Source organism: Cardiocondyla obscurior, linkage group LG16 (genome assembly GCF_019399895.1).
Source record: "Cardiocondyla obscurior isolate alpha-2009 linkage group LG16, Cobs3.1, whole genome shotgun sequence".
In the NCBI taxonomy this organism is placed as follows: Eukaryota; Metazoa; Arthropoda; class Insecta; order Hymenoptera; family Formicidae; genus Cardiocondyla; species Cardiocondyla obscurior.
In genome coordinates, this window is record NC_091879.1 from 3,094,777 (window position 1) to 3,120,038 (window position 25,262).

The following is a 25,262-nucleotide window of genomic DNA, read 5'->3' on the forward strand; positions in this document are numbered from 1 at the left end:
TCTTCTATCTCGGCCGGTTGTCTTTCGGTCTAGATTTATTAATCGATGAAAAAAAAAATAGTAATAAAAGAATATTATATAAAAATCCTTGCATTCTTCTTCGCTAATTTCTACTTAAAAGAGATTTACTAGAGGAACACCCATGATCAAATTGTTGTAAGGTCGACAAACCTAATCTTGAAGCGACGTTTGCAGGCGCGTTTTATTGTCAGTGTCGTTAAAACCGTAACGAGGAATTTATGATGTATGACGGGAAGAAATCTACGCAGCGCGCCTTTTGAGTACAATTAGAATTACGATTAATCGTTAATTAATGCCGCCTACGACCGGAATAATTTTTTACCAAGCCCATGTTAATTGCATATCTATAAAACTTCGCGCAAGGTGGTCTAAAAATATAAATAGCAAATATATAAATTATGTTATCAGCCAGCTCGTATAACATCCACATTTTTTTATAATCGTTTAATATAAAATTTAATGAGAAAACTGTTCAGTTTTCCTACTGCATATTATACTTTTGCTCGATTTTGTATACACGTGTTCTTTAATAACGAGAAAGTTAATGACACACGTGCACTCGTAAAGCCGAGCCGCCATGCTTAGTTCATAAAGTATTCATTACGCATCTCGGCGAAAGTTCTTTGACGAAGCGAACTTTGTTCGTTCTTTAACTGCGCGCGTAGAAATTTATTATTAATTACGCGTTTAGATACATATAAGTATAGCGCGTGAAAAATTCTCGTTCTGTCGGGAATTTTGTCGCGGGAATTAGCACACGTCGATTAATAAGCCGTCGATAGTCCCGGCACGACAGGATATGTTCGGCGATAGCATCGGTACATATTTCGCGATTCCAGCCAACGGTGGGCTCGCTAACGAGATTGTACAGTCGGAACGATGTTAACGAGGGAAGGAAAGCGAACGCGGCCTGCTCAAATTTATTCCTCCGGGGAGGCGCCGCAACCTGCCGTTGCGGAATTTCCAGGCCTGCGTCATCTCCTGGCACGCGTGCGGTATCCCTGCGCTCTTTTGGAACGGCCGCACCTGCGGTACGATTGAGAAGTCGCCTAACGAGACTTACTCGCCGTGAAAATTTATTTCCACGATCAATTAACGCGGCCGGAAGGATGAAACGTGCGCGGTTTCTTAGACACCATCGCCTTTATCATAATCTTTTTTTTTTTTATTATTATTTTAAATATAAGAACTACGAATACCATCCTAGGACGGACGATTGATCTTTCAATCGCAAGGGTCGCGTTTCGATTTCAGACACGCGCACTTGTTCGCCGACGGCTGCTAACACGCGTTTACATTTCTACGTGCGTGTAACTTCCTGCGGTTACGCATGCTCGAACTTAGGTATTTATAGTTAGCAGCTTCTGCCGCTTGTGCACGACGGCCGGAAACGGGCCGATTATATTTAGAGAAAGACTTTGCCGATCGTGGACTAACAATCCCGCTCGCATACGCTGTTGATTGCAAAGTGATACCGCCGTGGTGAACGATTCTCATTCACGGCACGTGCGGTCGGTGGACACATTAATGCGATGATTACAACGGTTCGACGCGAAGGTATCCATTTGACAAGGACACGAAGAGACGCACTTGATACTTAATAGGCACTTTCGCTCCGATAAGTTGACAGCTGTAATTTTCTAATCTTGCTAAATGAAAAGGAAAACAAATCGGATCAACGCCGCGGATACGCGGTTAATCGATTAACCCTTTATTATTTCCGAATCGTTAAAGAATATTTAAAAACTGGACAAGCCAGATCTTAATCCGAAAATAAAAGTATAAAAATGTTTGATATAGCCGACGTGTTGCGTGCAGCAAACGACAGTTAACTAGATTGTCCTTATGCAAATTGCCCGGTCGATTCGCGGTCCTTGAAATCACGTCGGACAGTCGTGTGCAGTTTCTCATCAAGCGAGCCCTTCCGTAATGAGCGTAATATACGGGGCACAATGATGAGCGGAGCAAATGAAGGAACGAGAAGCGGTCGCGAGGTAAAAGAAGGCGCGGAAAAGAGAGATAAAGAGGGAGCGAAAGGATGCCGGGAAGAAACGGCGGAGGTAGGAGAGTACGCACGTGTACGCGCGCGCACGCTCTTTAATTGACCGGGGAGATATGCACCCCATCCATAATGCATCCGGAGCTTCTAAACGACCCTAATCGCGGCGAAGAATGCCAAGGTGAGGGCCTCCAGCTGGCTCGCAAGGCCTTCGCGCGTGACTGTTCGCTCGCGCCGGTCTTGGGAACTGTATCGCGCTCCCGATAGTGCCGCGAAGGGCGCTCGCAACGATGCATAATGCGTTTTTGCGTGGCTGCTGCACGCCCGATATCGGGAGTCGCATCCGAGAATCGCTCACGCGAAACGATCGCTCTCTTCTCTTCCCTCGTCGCCCTTTTTTCCCCGCTCTTATTCCACCTCGAGCCTCGCGAGCACGCCCAGACCGGCGATGCGATTTCTGCTTAGCACGAGATCCGGTGGCAGCAGAAAATATATAATTCCCGAGTGAAATGACGGGTTACGGTTTCATTTTTTTTTTTTTTAATTTTTTATCACGGAACACAATGCATATATTTTTTATTTGGTTTTTTTTTACGCGCGCAATTGTGAACAGTGATATCACGATAAAAGTAGAGTGTTTAAAAGACGTCCGGCGTTGCGAAGGGATCGGAAATGTTTTCGAGCAACTTATTTTTTGTCGAGCTCGCGGATTCTGGTACCTACCACCGACCTCGGCGATGACGTTCTCGCGAGACCCTCCTCCACGTTCCGCGTTTCTCAAGCTGATCTTTTAGGTCTTTTAGGTTGACCGACTTCCGGCGAAGGCTTCTTCGTTTGGTTGAAAGGCTCGCAGGAAGATTTTTGTGGTAACTCGCTTCTCCCTCTTTCTTTCCCTTTGACGGCGCCGAGCCGATGGTCCCACACTGTCATCTGAAACTTCAACTTTGTTGTCGACGTCGGAAGTATCTCATCCTTTTCCCTCTGCTTTGTACTGGCCAAATATTCCGAGGCAATCGTGAGAAATCGATTCTTTCTGTCACATTTCCGTTCGGTCACTTCATTTCGCAATAAAAATTTTGCGAAATCTATCTTGGGAATATGAGACATTGCTCAATTTTATTAGTGCGAAAGAACAGACGTAAATTTAATGGTTTTCTTTTCTGTTCTTTTTTTTTAAAGTAAATTAATTTAACAAATTTATACAAACAATTTTTCCCTCGAGTAAAGAAGTAAAAGGCATATCGACGTGCTTTTCTCGAACTTATTTAACGAGGGAACTTTCGTGCGCGCTAATATATATTGCAAGTTTGATGCGAGCCACGGACAAATCGCTCGGGAATGCAACAAAAGTCGGGTTTGATTTCCCGAGCTCTTGATGCCGCTCGGATAATCGTCGGGCACACGATGTTCGGGGCGCGATCGGTTCGTGGAAGCGCAAACCACCGTAATATCCGTGCTTTGTCCCGCGGAAGCTCTTAATTCTGGATCCCGTCAGAGGCGATCGGTAATTACAAGGAAGGCACCGGGGAGGAGGGTGGAGATGGGGAGAAAAAAAGTTGTGTAAAGAGGGAATCAGGCATCTGCCAACGGCTGCCTTGTATTAACGATGATGAGCCATCGGCAGGAGCACCGGCCGGAGAACGGACCATGGGCGCTCCAGATAATTTTTAATCTGCCGTCAGAAAATTTCTCGCATACCGCACTCGACCGCATCGTGCACTTATTCCACGTGCACCGTGACTCGTCAAACATGCGACTCGTTCCTAGCATTCGTTTTTATACCGAAGTAAAGAGACTATTTATTAACGTGACGGTAAATCGCCGTTTAAATCAGCTCTAGAAATTTATATAAATTTTTTTTTTTTTTCTTAATCTCAGCCATTTAATTTCATTCTTCATTACGAGACGTAAATTTCGCACCCTTGTAACGAATTGTACTTTTGCTCCGACGTAAAGTGAGGATTATAATCGACTTTTCACTCGACAAAGACTATTATTCATTCATTAATAAAGCTACGCACGGAAGTGGGAAAGAAATGATTGTCGAAAGAATTTATTTTTCATTACGGAGATATCGTTGACAAAGAGTGACAAATGAGTCCCTTTTGGTGGGCGCCCATGGCGGCGGCCACGGTGTTTCTTTGGGCCATATAGCGCATAAAAGCCGACCGATTCTAGCTGATGAGGACGAAACCTGATGATGGAAAGATGCATGCTAAGATCGGGGAAGGTCACTTTTTGCAAGCTCACCGACCTCGAAAAACGCGACGAAGTGGCGGGTGGGAGATGAAGTGGGACGGCCGCTGGACCACCGGATGTGGATCTTGGGGATTCTCTTAATACACGGGAGAGCGGATTTTTTATCGCGCTCGTCTAAAAAAAAAAAAAAAAATTCCGACCGCCGAGTAATGTTTTGCGACACAGTTCGGTAAGCTTTAAACGGGAGCATCGAAAAGGCAACGTGAGAAAGCCGCAGATCTTGAATGCCGTAACGAGAATTTACCGTAGCAACCCTTTTTTTTTTTATTCGTTTTCTTTAATGACAGACACTTTATCGAGGTGATGCGTCACATTATTGATTGATTGCGGCCGAAAAAGAGATTCTTGGCTTTCATACAGGTTTCTAGATTTAATTGATAATTGCGAGTTATATAGAATGCGAATTTTTAATTTCGCGTGAAAGGATTTCTTTCGCGAGAGCCGGGTGCTCGCGGCCATTGATCAGAACGAAACAAACGATCCATTCTTCTTTACGCCGCTAGTTTTCACCTCGTGGATCGTCTTCAGAAAGCGTAGAGCCGCGCGCTATGCCTGGCTGCCGTTAATTTCCCGTAATAGTTACTCAATAAATGAGAGCGCACGGATCTCGCGCGATTCTCTAATTACACATCCGCAGCCGTCCCTAATTAGGCTGTTTTATTGGTATCGTTCATTAAAATCAGGCGTGTTTGAACATGAATAAAGAGTGCTCATTAAAAAGTAATGAGTGCGGAGAAGCTTTGTCTATTCGTTCAACGTTAAACTGAAAATGTCTGCTGCAAAATGGAAAATCTAACGAGCAATAAATCCTCGCGAGAAAAGAAAGAAACAAACCAAAAGAGAACAAACGTGTCCTGCGCTCCCATCGTGAAACGCGTGGTTCTTCATCTTGTCATCTCTTCCGCTCGCGAGCGACAGGAAATGAGTCTCGGCTCGAGAAAAAGGCCGACTGAGACGAATTGACGCGAATTAAATGAGGGCGCGATCACACGATATTCACCTTCAATTCCGGGCGTATCACGTCTCGCGGTCCGATGTTGATCGTCAAATGAACGTAAAAAGCGTTTCGGGGGCGAGCGCGGAGAAAGGCGCGATTGCCGTGGAACAAGATGCCGGGCATGGTAATAATTCACTTCCGCTTTTCGAGGATCTCGCGCGAGTGGGCGAGGAATCTGCGAGTAGGCAAAAGCTGAAGCTCCCTTGCGGCGCACTGAAGATCTCATTATCTCGTCGTGCGCTTTTTTTTTTTTTTTTTTTATCTACAATACCCACGAAAGCACACCGCGGCACGCTGGATCTGATGACTGGATAAGATGACGGACGACGTTCGCTTTCACGGAAACCCACGTAAAACGCCGCGGCTCCGCTGAATTCGCAATCGCCTAATCTACATCGCGGCTCTTGGTCGCGCCGGTTTTCTCATTGTGTCAGCTTCCGCGCGGCGCAAATTATCCCGGATTAAAACAATAGGAAATGTCGCCGTCCGAGTTTTAACGGCGTATCTCGGAACAATCATCGCTACACGAATTCCCGACAAAAAGGAACTTAAAAAAGCGAAGTAATTACAAGAAGATAATTTTACTTTTATTATCTTAATGCCGTTGCAATTTTTATACCGCGAATAAAAAGGCTATAAATTTGCGCGGCAATCGTTTTTTTTTTTTGCAATTTTATAACGACGTGCTACGCGAATGTAAGCTTTTACGATGTAATAACTTTGTCTAAGAGGCCGTCGCTTTCTTTGCCTGTCGCTTTCCTCTTCGGACGTACAGCGGGCGTCTCTCCCGTGCGATCGGTTCTCAAACCCGGCGACGCGTTTGCCTTGCCTTCCCTTCGTGAGGAAGGAAAGCGAGATACGCGAGGTTACGTTTCCCATGGCTTGATAAACAGAGGACGCGGAACGAGAAAGGCGAGGCACCTTCGCCGCCGGAAACGTTCGTTTTCCAGCGGAGATAGCAAATATCTGCTACGCGCGAGCTAGTGCGGCAGATACCGCGTGGATATCGCGCGCTCTCCTGCCTCTTTCTTTCTTTCTTTCTTTCTTTCTCGAGCTCGCGGGTCGGCGCTCCCTTAAATAAGGGCGTCGAGATAGCGTGACGGAGGTGCTGGTACCCGGCGCGTAATCGGTCTGCGTGTGGTTTTAAGCAGATAATAGCGTCGTTACGACTTTGTTACACTGTTTGCGCATTTGCGCTTGAAAAGGCGAACCGAAGAGAAAGAGAAAGGAGGGAGCGTGCACCACTCGTGAGAAATTTATCTCTCCGGCAATGTTCCGGTTGCCATTCCGGTCCACGATCTGATGGTGCGCCCGGCCTTCAGTCGCACGTTGCACGCAGTCGGGGAGTTTCTCATGCATTTCGGCTAGGCTCTCGGGGACGAAAGAGCCAGGTCGACCGGGAAAAAATAGAAGTGGTAACATCTCGTGGACTAGAAGCAATCAATGTCATCGACGTCCGCACCGGCGACAAATCTAGCTGTCACTGTTACGCGGCGTGCGTGCGTGCGTGCGAGCAGCGTGCTGACACGGGGGAAAATGAAACGCGCGATTGAAATATGAACACGTCTCGCTCTCATCGAGTTGCAATTGCAACGAAGGCCATGGCGCAGCACCGGCTCGCGTCGGTGCATCCGTCTGTCATTCTTCGACAAGGGCGGGCGTGATGAGCAAGGAATAATTTATTGCGGCCGCGGCGCGTCCCTCCAGCTGCACATCGCGGAGAGCCCATTATCGTGTCCGAGAGCTCGTTTATGTATCGCAGAAGGTAGCAGCATCTGCCGAGGCTGCTCTGGTCACGCAAGTCCGAGCAACGAACGCGACGACCGCGGCGACAGAGACGACGTAGTCACGCGGGATAGAAATTCCGTGCGCGAAGGTGAAATTCGTCATTCGCGCTAGTTGTTTTTTTTTGTTTAGGTATCTACCTTACTTTTAATTTAGAAACTGAACTAAAAATGAGGTGCTAACTTTGGAGAAGAGATATAATCGTACGATTTACTTAAGCACGTGACTGATGAAAATGTCGCGTTTATTAATTAATTTTTTTTTATTAATTTTTTTTTTTTTTTATTATTATTTTTTATTAATATATTATTATTTTAATTATTGTCAGTTTACGGGACGTAAAGTTTAGGGCGCGATTTAAATGTGCACTTAATTGAGTTCTCCATCACCCTCCTGAACAGGAACTGATTTCGGGACTCGCTATTATCTTCGTGTAACTCTTTATCTGTGACTCGACGACTTGGAGGGCTCAGGTGACTAACACGGGTGCGACCGAACGGCTGGTGGTTCTCTTTAGCATTTCTCTTTACGATAACCGCAAGTCGAGATGACAAACGTAAATGCAAAGGGGCTTCTCCTATTTCATCTTCAGAGTTAATCTCGATTATTCATGCCATCTTCTTTCTCCTCGCGCCTGTATAATCGCGTTTCCCGACTACTTGGCGAACTGTACGGACGCACGAGACTGCGTGCGTACCTGAATTATTCATGCACGAATTACTCCTCGCGCCTTTGATCCCTTCAAAAGGCGTGCTCGAAGGTTACGTCCGTTTTGCATAATTTATTTCTTTTTTTTTTTTCCACGAGTCGTCCGTAATCCCGTGCAGTTTATCGCGAGACTCAAGTTAGGAATAGATTACGGGCGCAATTATTATTATCGAAATTTGCGGATATTAACCTCGCGTGTGGGCGAACGGAGAGCGTTTCCTTTCGCGTACCGGTAAGTAATCGCGGAAAGTACCCGCCTCGTGGCTTTCAGATCGGCAATTTTATCTCGCACGTGAAATCTGAAGACGAAGACTGAAGAGTCTTCGCGATTCAACGTTCCGATGTGTCGCAAGTGCCTCTCTTTGAGAGGACGGCGGGCTCAAAGCGGGCCAAAGAAATCTTTTTCCCGCGGGAGACTTTCGCGCAGGACGTCGCTGAACCAGTGATTAGTAACTGTGTATCTGAATCCGTGTACTTTCTTAAGCAAACGAGGCGTGCAAAGCCCCGCCATTAAGGAGGTCGCGAATCACGGTAGCGATCTCGTTGTACGGTACATACGCGGGCGCTTATCCCGATGGATCTCGATGCGGTGCGAGGAGTCTCGGGTGACCAGTCAGCATCATGCAATGCGACTCGATACCACGCAGATTTCGCACCCGTACATTCTTACGTCTACGAGATAACCGCGCAGCTGATGTCATCCGGCCGCGGATGAAAGACTTATCGCCTCGCATCCGCCGCCTGACTGTTTCCTTGATTATCTTCTGATAAGATTTCCTTCGGACTTAACAAGCGTTTTTTTTTTTTTTTTTTTTTTTTTTACTATAAATAAATCTTTAACATTGGAAAGAAAGTGAGGTGTCAACTTCACAAAGGCGGCGCGGCGTGGCTCTTCGAAATACAGTTGATCGACGTTGTTGGTATGACAAACAAAGATAGGTGTACATATGCGCGGAGCTCTAGATGAGAGCTGAGACAAGAAAACGAAGAGGTAAAAAAAAGGGATAAAAGAAAAAAGAAAGGGCGTAGCTCACGGTCTCTCTGTCGCTCGCACGTTCGTTCCTACGCGCATTATGTACGACCGAACTCGGTGGTCTCGGGTTCCTGAGAACTACGAGAGGTCCCATAACTCCAGGACCCCGTGCCGCACCGCGTGCCACACCTTTCGCACGGCTTTGAAGTCCTAGTCCTCATCTCCGTGGAACGGGCCGCGATTATGCGTGGATTTATCGAAGCCGTGTCGCCAAGAGAGATTCAACTAAGCGGCCCGCCTTCCCTCACGTGCGCTGTTTTTTTTTCGGTCGCGGATAATAACGCGAGACGTGGGAGTATGAACGTGACCGCTATCATTTTACCACAATCCTGGTTTTTTTCAACATTCCGCTGCGCGCAAATCCGATCCGCCTTGCAGCCGCATATTTTTCAACCAAACAATTTTATTCGATTAGTTTAAAGTGGATACAAATTATTTTCAAGTAGATCAATGTTCATGTATTTTAATTTGCAACGTTACGCCATTGTAGAAAAAATGTTAGGAGGGCATAAAAGAAATATATACAAAAGTCTTCAGATGTAATCGGATTTTTAAATGAATTCGACGTAACAGTCTCGTGCAACTTTCTCTCGTGTGACTTAGCGTATCATCGCCGCGAGCCTTGCCGGTCATTACGCCGTTGAAATGATAGACCTCGGCTGCGATAAATCATCGTGAAATTGTGATAGCGGCGGCACAGATGTATACATATGCACACCTCGCTGTTTTACGCTGTTATTAAACAGCCTAGTCACATCGGTGCGCACTCGATTTACCGGGCCACACCTTTCGCACGGTTTTGAAGCCTGACCTCCCGATCTAATGGAAAGTACGGGCGATCCTCCGGTAGATCTTGCGGGCAATTTGAAAACCGTTCTCTCTCTTTGCGAGTGCCGTGCCGAGTCCGCGGATCTCGAGATAGAATCGCCGCCAGAACGTCGATTGAAACGCCGAGGAAATCGCGCCGCCGATTCGCCGATGATAAAATTTCAACGAACGGCGATATTTCACCTACCAGCCTCTCGTCGATTTCTATTTACGAGGAAAATTGGAGGCCGCCCGATCGTCGATTTATCATTCAATCAATATACAACGAGCGGTCATGAAATCGCCGCCGTCGATCTTCACGCCGGGATGGCTCTCGATCGTGATTAATTCCGCGATACGAGAATCAAATCGATTTTCCAGCGCGAATTCCTTCATCTTCTGTATATATAGTCGTTAACACTTGAACCCTTGAACGAGAACGAGCACGTGCGATAAAGGGCGCTTTGCCCCGCTTTGCGAATAAATTTTACATAAAGATATCTTTGCAAAATTACATTGAGCGAAAAAAAGAAACCTTTGTATTTTGTATTTTGATTATTTTTGAATAAAAATGAATGAGATCAAAGTGAGTTTTTGATTATTCGATGGGAATGTAATTAAAAAAAAAAAAAGTCCAGGCTTGGAAATTTTTAGTCTCGAGAACTCTTAATAATCGTAGGGATAATGCGGAGGGACAAGCCCTTCCTTACAATAATACCTGGTTGCGTCCTCGTCTTCTCTAGACGCAGGCCTCTAATTTCCACCGCGATCACTCGACATATCGAGTTTCTTGCGCTCATTAAGAATTCACGAGGAGGTACGGATTAAGGACCGTTGGACTCGGCGAACACCTGGTATCAATTCGCGAAATGGAACTCGAATCGTTCTGGCGAGAGCACGCATAACGCCGAAGGAAAGATTGAAGAAAATCTGTAATAATCACGGCGGAGATGAAGGGCAGGTGAACGGGAAAAAGGGAACGTGGAATCGACGAGAAAACGAGCGGCGCTCCACTTTGTTCGTAATTGAGAAGGGCATACTTATAATTGAATTTTTCCTGCGTTATTAAAGAAAGAAATTGCGGCTTGGATCAATTAAAATTCTCGAAACATATGATATTATAATTTTACCTAGCATAAAAAAAAATACAAACTTGATTAACACTTGAATAAATATTAATATAAATAGCTAAGATCATACTTGAGTAAAAAAGAGGATGTTTGATATTAACTAGCCGATGTTTAAAATATATAATTAATAACCAGAGCAAAAGAATAAGAGATCGGAATCGGAGATTTCTTTTTCATCGAGAAAAAAAGCGGAGGGCACAGTATTTATTAACAAATATTTGCCAACGTTTAAATTGAAGCGAAACTACCCTACGCGAGAGCTGTAATTTCATTTTATCTCGCATCTCGGCTGAAATCTTCCTAAGAAAGATCACGGCTATCTTCAATATTTAATTATCGACCCCATGGTAATCGATCATTAGAACTGGATCGTCATTACTCATGATTATGCAGATCCGCGATGCCCCGGCTTTTTCCCGGCACGTTTAAGAGAGGAAGCGAGTACTTCGAGGAGTGTACTTCTCACGAGTGTCATAAGATAGTAGACGATGCGTGACGCCCGCTCGTTAATTACAATGCGACGTGCGCGCGGATTTTTCGATAAGATCGGCGGGATCGGTAAAGAGAGCAATGGGGTATCGATTACCCGTCGACAATCTCGACGTATCGAGGATAGGGGAGCTCTGCACGCGAGCACCTGGTACTGTCGCGAGATGAGCGAGATAGCGCGAGACCCAGGTAGTTCCGGAGGAAGGTGCAGAGCGTATGCGAGTAAAGCTGCAGAACGGAGCGAGGCAATGAAGGTCGCGTAAGAGGGCCAGTTGATCGTCCTTTATGTAGATGAGGAGGAGCGATAACGCGGAGAGCGCGTACACGCGAGAAAGAATGGGAGAAACGCCTCCCACCGGAACCAAAAAGTCTTTCGAGTAATTGCAACGCGTCGCTGGCCGACCGGGCGCGGTGAGCCCGTGGAATGCAACCCTGAGAAAACGGAGCCGCGCGTCGCCCGAAGGGTACGTTCCCTCGAACATGCGAAGACACTGAATGCGGATCGAGATTGCCGCGCAACCGATTTTCTCGCCCTCCCCTTCGCCTGCCTGCCTGCACGCTGTCATATTAATGGCGCCCATTAGAGGCGGAAATTACGCTTCAAGATAAATTAATGTTACTTACGCGAGCGCGCACGTTATTACGCTGGCGGTGCACGTCGGCCGGACACGATTCCCCGATCCGGAAGAGGTTTTATTCAAGCGGTCTTCCTAATGAAGGCGCAACTTGATTTCGTTTGCATCTGCGTTCAATTTCAACGATGGCATTTTTAAATACATATATTTTTTTTATTCTGTAGAACGGATTCTCTATCTGGATTTACCTGGATCTCTTTTTGTTCTTTCTTTTTTTTTTTAAGAATAATTTTTTGTAAAGGATTTAATTCTAGCGAGCTCTTTGCCGAGAGTACGAGTCGCAAAAAGGTCGGGACGAGCTCTCGATTGCCGCTTGATCGCTGCGGGTGCATTAATCGCGTAGATCGCCGGAAAATAACACACATATGTAAAGGTGCGCGGCGGATAGACGCTCGTGGAGAGAGCTCGTGGGAAAAACTTGATCTCACTTCCATCGTTCGTGGCCCTTAATAAAAGGGACATTAAGCGCGGCCGCTTTTTCTTATTCGAGCTACCATTTCTTTCTTTTTCTACGCGGTATACATCTCGCCCGAGGCTTCCACGCCGTCGCGCGCCGACTTCAATTATCCATCGGCCAATTAATAACATCCGGAATCCACGCGCTCGCAGAGGAAAAAAAAAAAAAAAAAAAAGAGTAAAAGGCGTGCCGCACACCTTTAAGTTCTTTCGCAGTTCAAAATCAAAGTCGCGCGCGTTTGAATTGCGATTACTCCTCCGCGTTGATGGATTAAAATAAAATAAAAAAAAAACTCCTGCTGAGATAACGCCTCCTTGCAACTAAATAAGGAGGCTGCAAGTTGTTATCCGTTTGCATCGCTGAAGCTTATCCCACCTACGCAACGTCGACTAACATTTAATCATTTAATCAACGGCTCCTTCTATTTTCTACCTTCACGTTCTGACAAACACTCGCTATGATTACGCGTTTGCGACACGCTCCGGTTGCCTTTTACACGCGCGCGGATCTAGCTTTTCCTCAGGCGCGATATCGTCTAGCGCGACAGGATTAATTATAGTCCTCGCGACGACAATGACCAAGGATAGCTGCATTTTAGCCGTCATGTAATACGCCTAAGTCCTTCTTTTCGATCGGACTTGCAGAGCCGTCGCCTTACAATGTTACATCCGAACCCGGAGGATGTTCGCGGTTCGGCAAGCGGCACAAAAGATGAGACGCATAATGGTCCTCGTTAATAATCGCCACAGCCTCCGGACTGTGAGAGTCCCGGATCGCGGTCTGCCCTCCATTATACCGCGGATCGCTGGGTAAAGTAATTTACCTGGCGCTTTTTGCGCGAACATTCTGTAACGAGAAAGACGACGGAGAGAGAAAGAGCGGCCGATGCGCCAATTGACCGACCGCAACACGGTTTGCTCGACTTCCAAATGATAACGTCGGCTTTTTTTTCAATCAGCGTACCGCGGTATTTCTCGAGTGTGCTCCAGACGAGTCGCGAGACGTCGCAAAACCCACTCTCGCGAACGCTGAGGTTTTTAAACTGACGTCGTGGGAAAACGGGACGGTTCTGAGAGTCTCGATCGCTTCTTTACGACTTTCGAGCCACGCGTCAAATTTAATCATTTTAACGCAACGCGGATCAATTTTTTTTTTTTCTGCATGTTTAAAGAACGAAAAGAGTCGGTGTTAATCTTTCGTGTTCGCTGGTGATCCCACCTGTCGCCGTCGCACCTGTCTCTTGGCATAAGTCTTACTAACGTTAATGCCCTTTCACGGGTTGCTGAATGCACGACATGCGGGTGACAGAATAGGAATTTGTTACAGTCACGGTTCTGCATGTCACAACTCTTCACGTCACGGCGCATCTTCGACAGATATCGTTCTTTCAATACGAGATATTACACATAATACAATATATTTTTTAAGAGTTTTTTTTTTTTAACACTTTAGGACTTTGAGATTATTTTATTTAAATGCTTTCTGTTTTCGAGGAATGCTAATAAAACGTAATAAAAAGTGCCCTCGTAAATGTGGAATTTTGATTTTTATCTCTCGATGTCGAACCCGTCGATGTTGAAATTTAGCGTGATATAATCTACTGTCAATTTGCCGCCAGAACGATTGGAAGTATTTGCGGTATGGTATACAGCGCAGCTGTAGTCACGGACAATTAATTTTTTTTAATACTTTAGCGTTCGTACGAAACTCCTAATAAACTCGCGCTTCCGGTATGAAGGTCATGCACGATATAAAAATTAATTGAGGAGTCCGTTACGGTATTATTAAGGTCGTTCCCACGACCCCTTATCATTCAGAATTTGTTACATTTTACTCGGGTAATTATTCATTAATTTCCACAACGAGCTGCTTCAATAAATGTGCGGTCTTTGTAATCAGCGTGCAAGTATTACATTGCCATGTATTTTTATAATTGTTTTCAATTTGAAAGCATCGTACCGTATTTTTCTAATTAATTTATAAGAATACGTATATCTAAAATTAGAATTTCTCTGATACTTTATACCAATTAAAATGATGAGAGTAAGATTTTTTTTTTTTTTTAACAAAGCTATATCCACGAATTAATTTAACAGTAATTAATTAGAGTCTCTTTTTCCCGTCAGGACTTACTTGTCATTTACGTGTTCCGCGAAAGCTCGGCGGTTTGCTCAACCGGCTCTAATAGGGGCTCATCCTTTTCCTTTCAGACGGTACCGTGATCACGAGCGAGGTCCTTCAAGGTTACGACCCTCAGTTCATGGTGGGCTGTTACTTTTCTGCGGAATTCCAGGGCGAATTCGTGACGCAGGTGAGCGGAAAGGGCGCCGGAGGCATGGTGAACGAGCCCATTCAGTATTCTACCATTAACATCACCTTCAACGCAATACCGGTGTGGGGCTACTGCCATAAGAGAGTCGGCGATAATGTGCTGCTAATGGACAGGTCAGTTAACTCGACGAATCTCGGGCATTTCCTGCATCGCGCATAGTTGTCGGCGTTATTTGTCGGCGATTGATACGCGCGCGATAAGAAAAATCGTTTTCTTTCACCGCAGGAACTATCGTTAAATCGTGAGAATCAAAGTAGCAAGAATGCGTTTAAATTAATTTTTTTTATTTTATTTTATTTTATTTTTTAATTTTTTAATTTTTTTATGAAAATATAGTGACAGTTTTTATTTATTTAACATTCGAGAGATTAAACTAAAATTATATGTGCTTCGAATTTTAATTTAACGTCTAGAATTCATTACAATTTCTATTTAGCGAACGGGAACTTTTAACTAATTATTATTGTATATATTCCGGTATCTGTAGTCCGCTTTTTGTATCTAAAATACTTCTCTAGTACATAATTTATTTCTTTTCCGTTTGTATCTCACCGTCGATTTTATTTATGGCTCTCGCAACTTTGAATCTGCGTCTTATCGCGCTCTCTGCATAACTGAATTATCGCGCGGCAACGGTATTTTTTTTTTTTTTTCCGCCTTTATCAACCCCGCGCATTAAAATCTCCACGTTAAAAGCGTTAAAGTCCAAGAGCCGCGCGATCGGCCGTTAGCGAAAGTTTACAGACGTATTAAAGTCTGAAAGCGCGGCGCCGTAAATATCGCAAGTTTTGAATTACCGGCGGCGAGAAAGAACGGAGCTAGAGCCGGAACGTGCATTACGTTCGGAGGGCGACGGATGCGAGGTAAGTCGAGATAGTCGTCTCACAATTAGGTGTAACGGTGTATTCACAGAACGATGCACTTGCAAGTAGAATGCCGTCATATCTGCGGCGCCTTGTCACGCATGTAAATGCAGTTAACGGCTCTGTGTGAAACGGCGTTGAGAGAGCGCGATACTCGTCGCTAGGCGCGTGTCTAATTATGCTGAATCTCTCGTATAGAATCTTTTCGCATTCTTGTTAGCACCTGAAACGCTCCGACGCGTTGCGGCGCCGAAGAACGATTTAATGCTAGGATTACGTGTGAGATACACTGAGAGACAGATACGGTATTCGCCATCGCCGCGGCAAATATCCATATCTACCTCTTAGTGTGCATTAAGCCGTCATCGCCCCGACAATCGCTAAATCTGTCCCTCAGTGAACAACTCAATTAAATATCCCCGTATCAAGATATCAACTGTTAAATAAGAAACTAAATTTTTTTTTCAACATTAAAAAATTGATTTAATTAAAATTTGTTATTGAGAAATCGTGAAACTAACTGCAAGTAATGACAATATTTTATTATAATTATAATTATTTTTTTTTTTTTAAATACTACTTTTAATGTATAAGAAAACTACTTTTCACATAAATCGCTGTAAGGTAGTGGGACTTTAGATGGTAGAATGTCGACGGTTCGTAGGTTGGGACAAACTTTTTCCAGCCAAGGAAGCAAAGTGTCGCCGACGGAGGCGACGGAGGATTATTGCCCTCTCTGGAAATGGAAAGGGTGCGAAGGGGTTAAGGTTAAATTAGCTTGCCGATGTGCCTCCGGGGATGTCGCGACGTCTACGATTCGTCTGGAGCGAAAATAGCTAGCTATCGAGACAGCGCCAGACGCAGACGCTCGTATCGCGCGAACTCGGGCTAATTCCAGAAACAGGACGAGAAGTCGTAAAACGAAAGGGAAGTGTCGAAACGCGCATCTTCGCTTCCAAATCGGTGTAGCATCGAAGCTGTACCCTTTCCGAGAGAATCTTGCTTTTCTATCGCGTTATATATATTTAATACAAAACAACAAAGCTCTTTAGTTTCTGCAACTTTTTAATTATTTTATATTAAAAAAAAAAGAAAAAAAAAAAGAAAGAGAGAGAGAAACAAGAAATGGTTTAATTTTTTAAAGAATTCGATTTTTCATAAGATTCCATTGTCATGTCTCATCGAAATTCAAAGTTCAAGATCCTCGTCGCCCCAATCGATAGCTTGCCGATACATCTGGACGTTCACGAGACGATGTGGGTGTTGTCCGGCCAAGTATGCATAAATTGGCATACACGTTAGAGCCCACCCCTTCGCCTTTCTCCTCTTCTTCTTCTTCTTCTCCGTAGACGATCATATACTTCGCGATTCACGTTGAATCGTTAACAAGCTATCGCGCAATGAATATTCCAAGAAATCGTATCTCTGATTGTCTCGTTACTTCTCACCGGTATATACTGTTGCATCTTTTATTCTGGTCCCGTTCAACGTCGCGCATTTAACATCATTGACCAAAAATCACGAGCAGTAATTATCAAGCGTAATCATCGACTAATCGTCTTCCTCCACTCGTTACTAGCGGCCGACAACAATTTGGCAATCGCACCGTAATCTTTGATAAGATTTACGACGGGGACGAGCAAGAGAGTATCGTAAAGTTACTTAGAATCACGAACGGACGATTGTAAATCAACGGGGCTAATATCGGCCGGCTCCAAGGCGGTTCGCTAATTGCTCGAGATTCGATCGCCGCTTAATTACTCCGCACTTTCGCGCTCAGTCGATCGCGCGTCTCGCCCCGCGAGACGTCCGTCGGATGTAATATTTAAACGACGGCGACGTTTATACGCAAGTCCGACGAGAATAGCCGGGGCAGCCCGCAGCTATTACCAATAATCGCGGCGCGCAATAATCCGCCGCAGCGACAAGCGACTCCGCGTGAAAGGTGCGCGGAGAACACGCGTAAATTGCAACGCTAAACGCACAGTAGCCCGTTAATGATTTCGAGATCGCCGTATTTCGCATCCGCTAACAATTTCTCCGCGCGCGAACGTCGCCAGCGCGATGAAATATCAGCGAAGCCAGCCCGCTAATCGGTTTCTGCGTAATTTTTTTTTTTCTCCCTGCGGTAATAGTATCCTGCAGATTCAGCTCATTGTACATCGCCGAGTGCATTATTAATAGCAAAAGAAAAAAAAGGAATGCGTTATTTAAAGCACCATGTGCTTTAGTTGCGATTCCGCGAAAAAAAGAAAAGAGATTATTATTTTATTAAAAAATTATACAAAAAAAATTTACTTTAAGATTCTGCTCGTGTTGTGCAAAAAATCGAGGGGAAAAGAAGGCGACTTCTCGAAGTATATTTCTCATTATTAATCCTATAACAATTATTATACCGCGCTACTGATTAAAAGACCGGGTTCGCGGACAGTCGCTCGTGGAGCATCCAGTACAAAGTACGTTATACGTATTTATTTCGCGGCATAAGAGTCGCTGTGTCTAAGAATCGGCATCGAAAGACAATATATCGTCCCCGGGGATGTAGGCTCGTGTGAGCTGGACAGGTCCTACCTTTGGCGATCGAATAGAATAGAAGGTTCTTCTCTGTCTCTCTCTCTTTCTCGCGTTGCATACCATCACCCACCATTAATCTCCGTAAGGACCGAGGAATGACTAGTCGAAGGTGGTGCGAGACTCTCCTCCAGTTTCCATGTATCCCGGACCCTCGTGTTCGAGCATCCTTGACGACGCGACAAGCGAACGCTCTTCAGGAGTGGCCGTGTCAAGAGAACGGCGGTTCCTTCATCGCCGGCACCGCGGCGGCGGCGGCTCATTTGTCACTCTAATTGCGCAGCTCCCCGGATTCCGGCGTTGTTGACAATTGAATCGGTCATTAATGAAATTGCAACGGACGCGAAATTGTTCTCGCGAGAAGTCGCCGGCGTCGAGAGACACGCTTTTAACACCTGGCGCCGCGGGCGGGACAACCGCTCCTCCGTGCGAAATTACGTTTCCCTTCCTCTTTTTTTCTTTTTTTTTTTTTTAATTCTTTTTGTATTTTATTTGCAATCCGCCCGCGCAACAATTCGTCGTCGCTCGTGCGAGACAGCGTATTACGTTATGCAAATACGCGATTCCAAATGCAACGCGCGATTTACATTACGAGTTAGCGGGATGCACGCGGTCGAGTGACGACGACGGCGGGAGAGCGGGATTTTCGATCGGAATTTGATGGACGGCGCGAAATAAAATATAAATTACCTGCTCGCGTTATTTCGCAACGGCCGAATGCATGCAGACACCCTTAAAACGCGAACGCGAGGTGACAGACAACCGGGAATTATTCGCGCCTCTCCGGCTCTCGTATTTTGACGTACGTACAGATTTGCGTGCGGTCTGAATTGCGGTCCGCTCTATGCAAATTCTGCCCGATCGCGTTACGGAACACAAAAGTCAGCGGTGGCACGCTAATTAATAACGTTCCGCGCGGGCTATTTATAGCGAGATCTAAGTATAGCTCGTTGCCTCGATAAGTAACCACACGATCCGGAACGTGAGATAAAGCGGGCACCATTATAAGAAGAAACTCGCATCGAAGGGGGAAGTAAAGATGGGAGATAAAGGAGATTACGGTTGCGTGAATCAGAGGTGAATCGATGGAGAAGAAACTAAACTTGAGCGCGAACTTATATCAAACGTAAATTTTATGATTTTTACTTTAATTTATTTTATTGTTATCTTTTTTTTTACTTCTTTACTATTTTTTTTTTAATGAAAGCGTCTTCTTGTTTTACCACGCGAGACGTAGAAAAACCGGAAGGTGCGGAGCTCGCATTTTTCTTAGTACCGCCAGCCGCTTTCGTTTTTGGAGCGAGATCAACTGGTTAGGAAATAAGCGTGCCGCAGGGAATACTTTAAATTCAGAGCGCGCGAGTACGGGCGAATTCTATCGCGCGACATTCCAGCTGGCGAATAATGTGTCGGGGTATTTCCGAGATCGCCGGCTCTCTCGACTTGGAGAACAAGATATATATTCTATATATGTATACGACGGGGTCCGGTGACCACGCGCCTCGCGATAAACGGGGCCCGCACGCCCAGGCTGGTTCCCACAGGTTGCATAATATCGACGTGACAGCTATTGCCTCGGAGGTACAATTATACGCTCAGGTATGCGACGACGTTGTAAACTCGCTCGCGTGCACTTGCGCGATATGGCCGAGAGGCACGCCATCCTCGTCGATTCTTATCCTGGTGTCATTGCGCTATTCTGTGCTCACCGGGTCGGAAAATGGACTTGTAACGTTATTACGTTGATGCGTAAGATCTTTCGCACGAAGATGCAAAAAGAATATACGTATCACTCGCGGAACGGGGGAACATTTATGTAAAATAATATCCCGGGATGATTTAAAGCATGCCCGTTAAATTATATTATACTAGAAGAAACGCGAGCTATTTTTTGAGAAACCCCAATTATAAACTACGAAAAAAAAATCATGCGACTTACCAATCTGCATGAGCTTCAGCGGAGTTGTAGAGTTCTGCCGGTGACTGTAACATAAAAAGAAAAATATTAATGTAGACATGCCAGTTAGTTAATAAGATTAATAAAAAAAAAAGTAAAGGTTTTTTTTAATAAAGATTTTATTTAAAAAAATTAATGCTTACCTAAAAGTTGCTCCGCCGATGCTCGATGCCTTTTCTAGGTCCTCCTCCTCCTCTCAGCACTGGGCACTTTAACGGAGATGTCAGGCTGGTGCATCTTCGGCGAAAGTCTTCCTCTGGATTTTCATCTGAAACAAAAAAAGTTATTTTATTAGCAAAAATGACGAAAATTAAACGTGCTGCGTTACAAGTAAGTAACGCAGTTGCGCGCGCTTATAAAAATCGAGAAAATTTATTAGCGAACACAAAACTCCACGCATCAAAGAGATAACTTTAAATACGAACGCTGGTCATTATGTAATTAACATAATTTCTGCATATAACGCTGAACTCTGAGCAACTTTCTTCGGCGCGTAACCCTTTATAACGTAAATATCTGCTTTCGGATGCGCGTCTATGTACTTACTCTAATAGCTGACAATTATTTAAATCGCATCTCCACCGTGACGGCTATTTTGTTGCACGAATGCACAACGGTATATATACATCAGATATTGTTGAACAAATGACTCCTCTGCAACCACTGTCATTTTCATAATCGTGTGTGAAAAGCGGATAGATAGCGACCGTGATAGCGCAGCGCGACGATAAAAGCGTCCTTCTCTCATCCCCGCGTACCGGTTCCCATATAATCTTGCACAAAAGTTGCTTGTTTCCACAAAATGGATTTTCTCAGGCGCCCGCGTGAATCTTTATCTCACTTATTCTTTTATCTTCGCTCTGTTTGTTCTTTTTCTTTCTTTCTTTTTTTTTTTTTTTTTTTTTTTTATCTATGCTCCTTAAATATTATTTCTTCGAGAGCTAATATTTTCAGTCAACTTTGGCGACGGGTCGGCTGCAGATAACTTAGAGTTTAAAACTGTTAAAGAAGAGACGAATCATTATTTCTTCTCCACTTTTGAACATCGCCGGCGAAGTCTTTTTTACGGTACTAATTTTGGTCCCGAGACATTGCATGCTTCTTAGAGCCGTCGGTATCGCGCAGACCAACGTAAGAAGGACTTTCCTTGTTCTTCCCCTTTCCTCTTTTTCGTACCTGTTATTGTCGACTTCCTGCGCCGGGGTAAGCCGAGTGTTAATTCACGAGATGCTCGTCACGAAAGTACTAATAGTACTCTAATCAAGACGCTATCGCGTCGTCATTATATCGCCATTAGCGCTGACTTATGTCAGCGTACTTTGATTTCGTGAGAAATTCGTAAATCTCAAGGAGAGGAAGCACAAATGTTAATACACTCTAAGACTAGATTATATTTTCCGATGACGCCTTCTTAATTGACGTTACACGTTACGCACGTGTCTCTCGCAGACTTTAAAGTGATTAAAGAAGAAAAAAGTAAAATAAAATAAAATAATTACGACGAAGATGGTATCAGATAAAAGGTCTTAACTCTTTTCTATTTGCATTAGCGAGAGCTGGAACGTGAGAAAATCGCGCGTTGTAATATTTCGCGTCACGCGAATTACGAAATTATGACTACTAGCGAGACTTATGGCATTTTGTTTGCTGCAGGTACGACGACAAAGATTGCATACGATGTTTCCGGTTGTTGCGGAGATCGCGGAACGTTATCGAGGTGTTCTCGGAAGCTCTGAACAGGTGCTACATATACGAATCGGCCGCCTTGGCCTCTTGCGGCACGCTGAACTCCACTTCGATACTGTACCGTAAGTATAAACGTTAGATTTCTCTTGATTGATTATTCACCTCTGAGGCAGAGACCTGTGACGTACGCGCTGAGCTAAATACAAGCAATACTTATGATAATGAAAATGACCTGATCTCGAGCCCCGGAAAATGTAGAGCGATCCAGTTGTTACGATCTTGTATTTTCTCACGCTTAAGCGAACCGGACTATCGCCAATTGCGATTTTACGCAACTTTTTGCACTCGCCGAGCGAACTTTGATCGAGCAATATCTCTCCTATCTCGAACCGGTAAAACGGAATTGAAAGAACGAGGTGAGCTCGCATTCTCCCGCGTGGCAATGCGAACGAGAGCTCGCGGACTTCCAATTAATTGAACGAATTAATCAGCGCCGATGCGACCTGCGCGCGCGAAGGCATCCAAGTTCGGCGCACCCGCCGACAGATTAATAATCCGCGATTATTAACGTTAATTGACTGCGGAAACGGGAGGAAGCGATGAAGTTTGCGCAACGACGCGGGAACAATGGACTCTACGCGCGAAGAAACGCACGGCACGCACGTCGCGTGCAGAACGCACACACACCGCGTGAGTTTCTCACGCGCGCGTTAATTAAAACGCTCTTGAGGATGATTGGGCCGTTTGCATAATTGTTTTAATACTCGCGAGGGAGGTCCGGTGCAGCCGGCGCGGCGAGATTGCAAACGAAGCGGGAGCTCCATTCATCTCGATGATTCGGACGACGCTAGAACATGCTTAATCAACGAGAAACTTAAGCACACAATAACTAAATAATAAAAAATAAATTTAGAAGGAAACCTAAATAGAGATTTAAATAATATAATTTTTTTTTTTAATTTTGCTTTCTTACGTCGCGAGCTGAATATCGTTGAGTTCTGAAATACACGACGGCTTAAACTTTACTCAGGGGAAGATTAGGCAAAGTAAAGTCTCGTGGAAAGACTTTCGTGCAAAATAGTTGGTGAATCGTCAAGGTTTGAACGCTGCCTTGCGCTCTTCGGGCCCGTAAGAGTTTCGCACATTAACGCGTAGCATCGCGCGCGCACTCGCGTTAATTGTTATTATTTCCTTAATGAAGATCGCTCGATTAGCGTCGATTCCCTCGGCTTCCGGCGCATTATCACGCGCGTTCACCTGTGGCGGCTCCCAAGAAGCTGCGCTCACCTGTCTCGGCGATTTGCGATCGAGACCGTCGATTGGCGGCGTGTTCGCCGCTCGAGCTTGATTCCGTTCATAATCTCGGTTTCACGCTTTGATCCGTGTCGCTGCACGCGAGATGCTTTACGGGAACCGAAAATGCGAGCCGGTGGTCCGCCGGAAGAACGTAATCGAACGTCCGTGCATGAAGCGTTTCAGCGAATCTCTTGCGGAAAAGAATTCAGAAACAGTTTTGGTAAAAAGACCGAGTGGACGAAATCGGCGACGTGTGGAGATTTCGCATCTGGCGAACTGTCTCACGCGAAACGTTTCAGGATATCGATGTTTCTTTCAACCCGAGAAGTAACCTTATTACTTAGTATTAGAGAGAAGCTTGCTAAAAATAATTACTTGCTTTAGTTTTATATTCGCGATCAGTAATACGCATTGAAAACAAAATGTTCTCCAGTCAGATAAATATTTGGAAAGAGAAACAATTTTTTTTTACTTTGATAATTAATTTTGTAAGTGTTAATTCTATCGCGGTTATTTGGAGATGAGGGGGTATAAAAATATGACATCTCTTTACCTTTTCAATGAATATTCCGAGTGGAATACGAGAATAAGAGTAGCGTTTTGAAAGAGAAAACGCGGAGGAGACTCGAAATGACTTCTTGCATTCCCATTCCAATCTTTGTCGTGTCCCATTCCTGTTTCCCTTTTTCTTTTCTTGCGGCCGTGGTACATGCAGCAACCAGTATCGTCAGGTATTCGTCGGAAGCGTGGGAGTGGTCTGCTTCCAAAAGGTCCTTGTCCTAATCGTCCTGTCGTGGAATAAAGCGAGGGACACCCTACACCCACGACACAGACAATGTTGGCCAATAAAGGAGAGAGAGGAAAAAAAAAATATCCTGCGGGTTTTTTTTGTTCCTCTAAATTATATCGTGCTGTTTGACACTGCCCGAACAAAGAAAATTGCGCATTCTCAATTCGGCAAAGATAACTCCGCGATGTGACATAACTTTACGCATCTCTTGCGAAAACGCAAAATTTTAAACCTCAAAAATTTTTTTTTTTTAATTAAATTATTAATTTTGCAAATTTATTTATTAAAAAAATTTAATTTTATTTATTACTTTGCTGAACGGAACTTTTTTTCATTATCTATTGCAAGTGGCGCATAATTACTTTAATTTAATTCGTAATTGAACATTTTCTATTTATAGAGCTATAAAATACGCTACAGTAACTCGAGTGAATCGCGTGTCTGGTATTTTCAAGTACTTCTTTCTTTTTTTACTGCTTTCGACTGAAAAGTAATTATGACTTATCCCATTCTATTTCATGTTTCATAAAAAACCACAACTTCATCATCTCTTTCTCTCTCTTTCTCTCTCTCTGTCTCTTTCGAGCCTTCGACTTTAGAACGTTGCGGCTCGTATAACAGCTAAAGAAACTCGCGGTTATAAGAATTAACTCGATATCGCTTTTTCCTCGCGTCCAGGATCCTTTAAGCTGTTTTGTGACGAGCAGCAGGTCGAAGAGAAGAATCGCGTTTTGTTCGTTTCGGTCCCGGCTGCCTCGCAATTACGGAATCACGGCGGAAAGAGGCAAAGAACGAACGCACAGCATCCGACGATGACGGTGGTACCCATTTACGCTAAACGCAGCGGCGGGTAAGGGGAGGGAATAAATTTTGTCGAGATAAGTGGACGACAGATCCTGGATTTAAAATGGTTTGTTTAAACGCGACCGGGGTCTGTAATTAGACGAATCGTAAATTGTTCTTATTATACTGACGGCGAGACGGCAACGTGAAAACTTTTACTGCTCAATTCCCTTCCCTCTCTCGGCGGTGGCAAGTACAATAAGCAGATAAAGCCCAGAGGGTCTCTCCCGCGAGACGGTCGAGAAAAAGAACATTTCGGAAAGTAAATTATTATCGTTTTTCTTTTTTGTAAGATGCAATAGAGAGACAGGGAAGAGAGAAAAGAAACGATACTGGCCAGAAATAATATTTATTTTTAAGATTTATCTTAGCCGCTTCGAGTTTAATAATTTAATTTTTAATTTTTTTTTTTTTAAGTTTAGGAATTGTACGTCTGCGAAGTTAATTTCCCATTCTGCGAAATTAAAGAAAAAGTATTAGAATTCTGATAGCATTCGTTGGTTTTGATAGAGAACTTTAGAACTCTCGCAGACGCTGTCAAAATTTTAATTTTTTTGTTTAACTTCTCTAAATAAAGGGTCAGCTTTACAAACGTAATAATCTT

The 25,262-nt window shown here is 44.4% G+C and overlaps 1 protein-coding gene across 2 annotated transcripts in view; it reads left to right on the forward strand.

The window, feature by feature from the left end:
* The window catches only part of LOC139108783 (uncharacterized), a 45,951-nt gene that overhangs the window by 15,453 nt on the left and 5,236 nt on the right, over positions 1 to 25,262 (forward strand). For both annotated transcript variants that reach the window (XM_070667359.1, XM_070667360.1), the window contains exons 2-3: positions 14,531 to 14,765; positions 21,697 to 21,851. In XM_070667359.1, the coding sequence (XP_070523460.1) occupies positions 14,531 to 14,765; positions 21,697 to 21,851 (390 nt within the window). The remainder of the gene's footprint in view (positions 1 to 14,530; positions 14,766 to 21,696; positions 21,852 to 25,262) is intronic.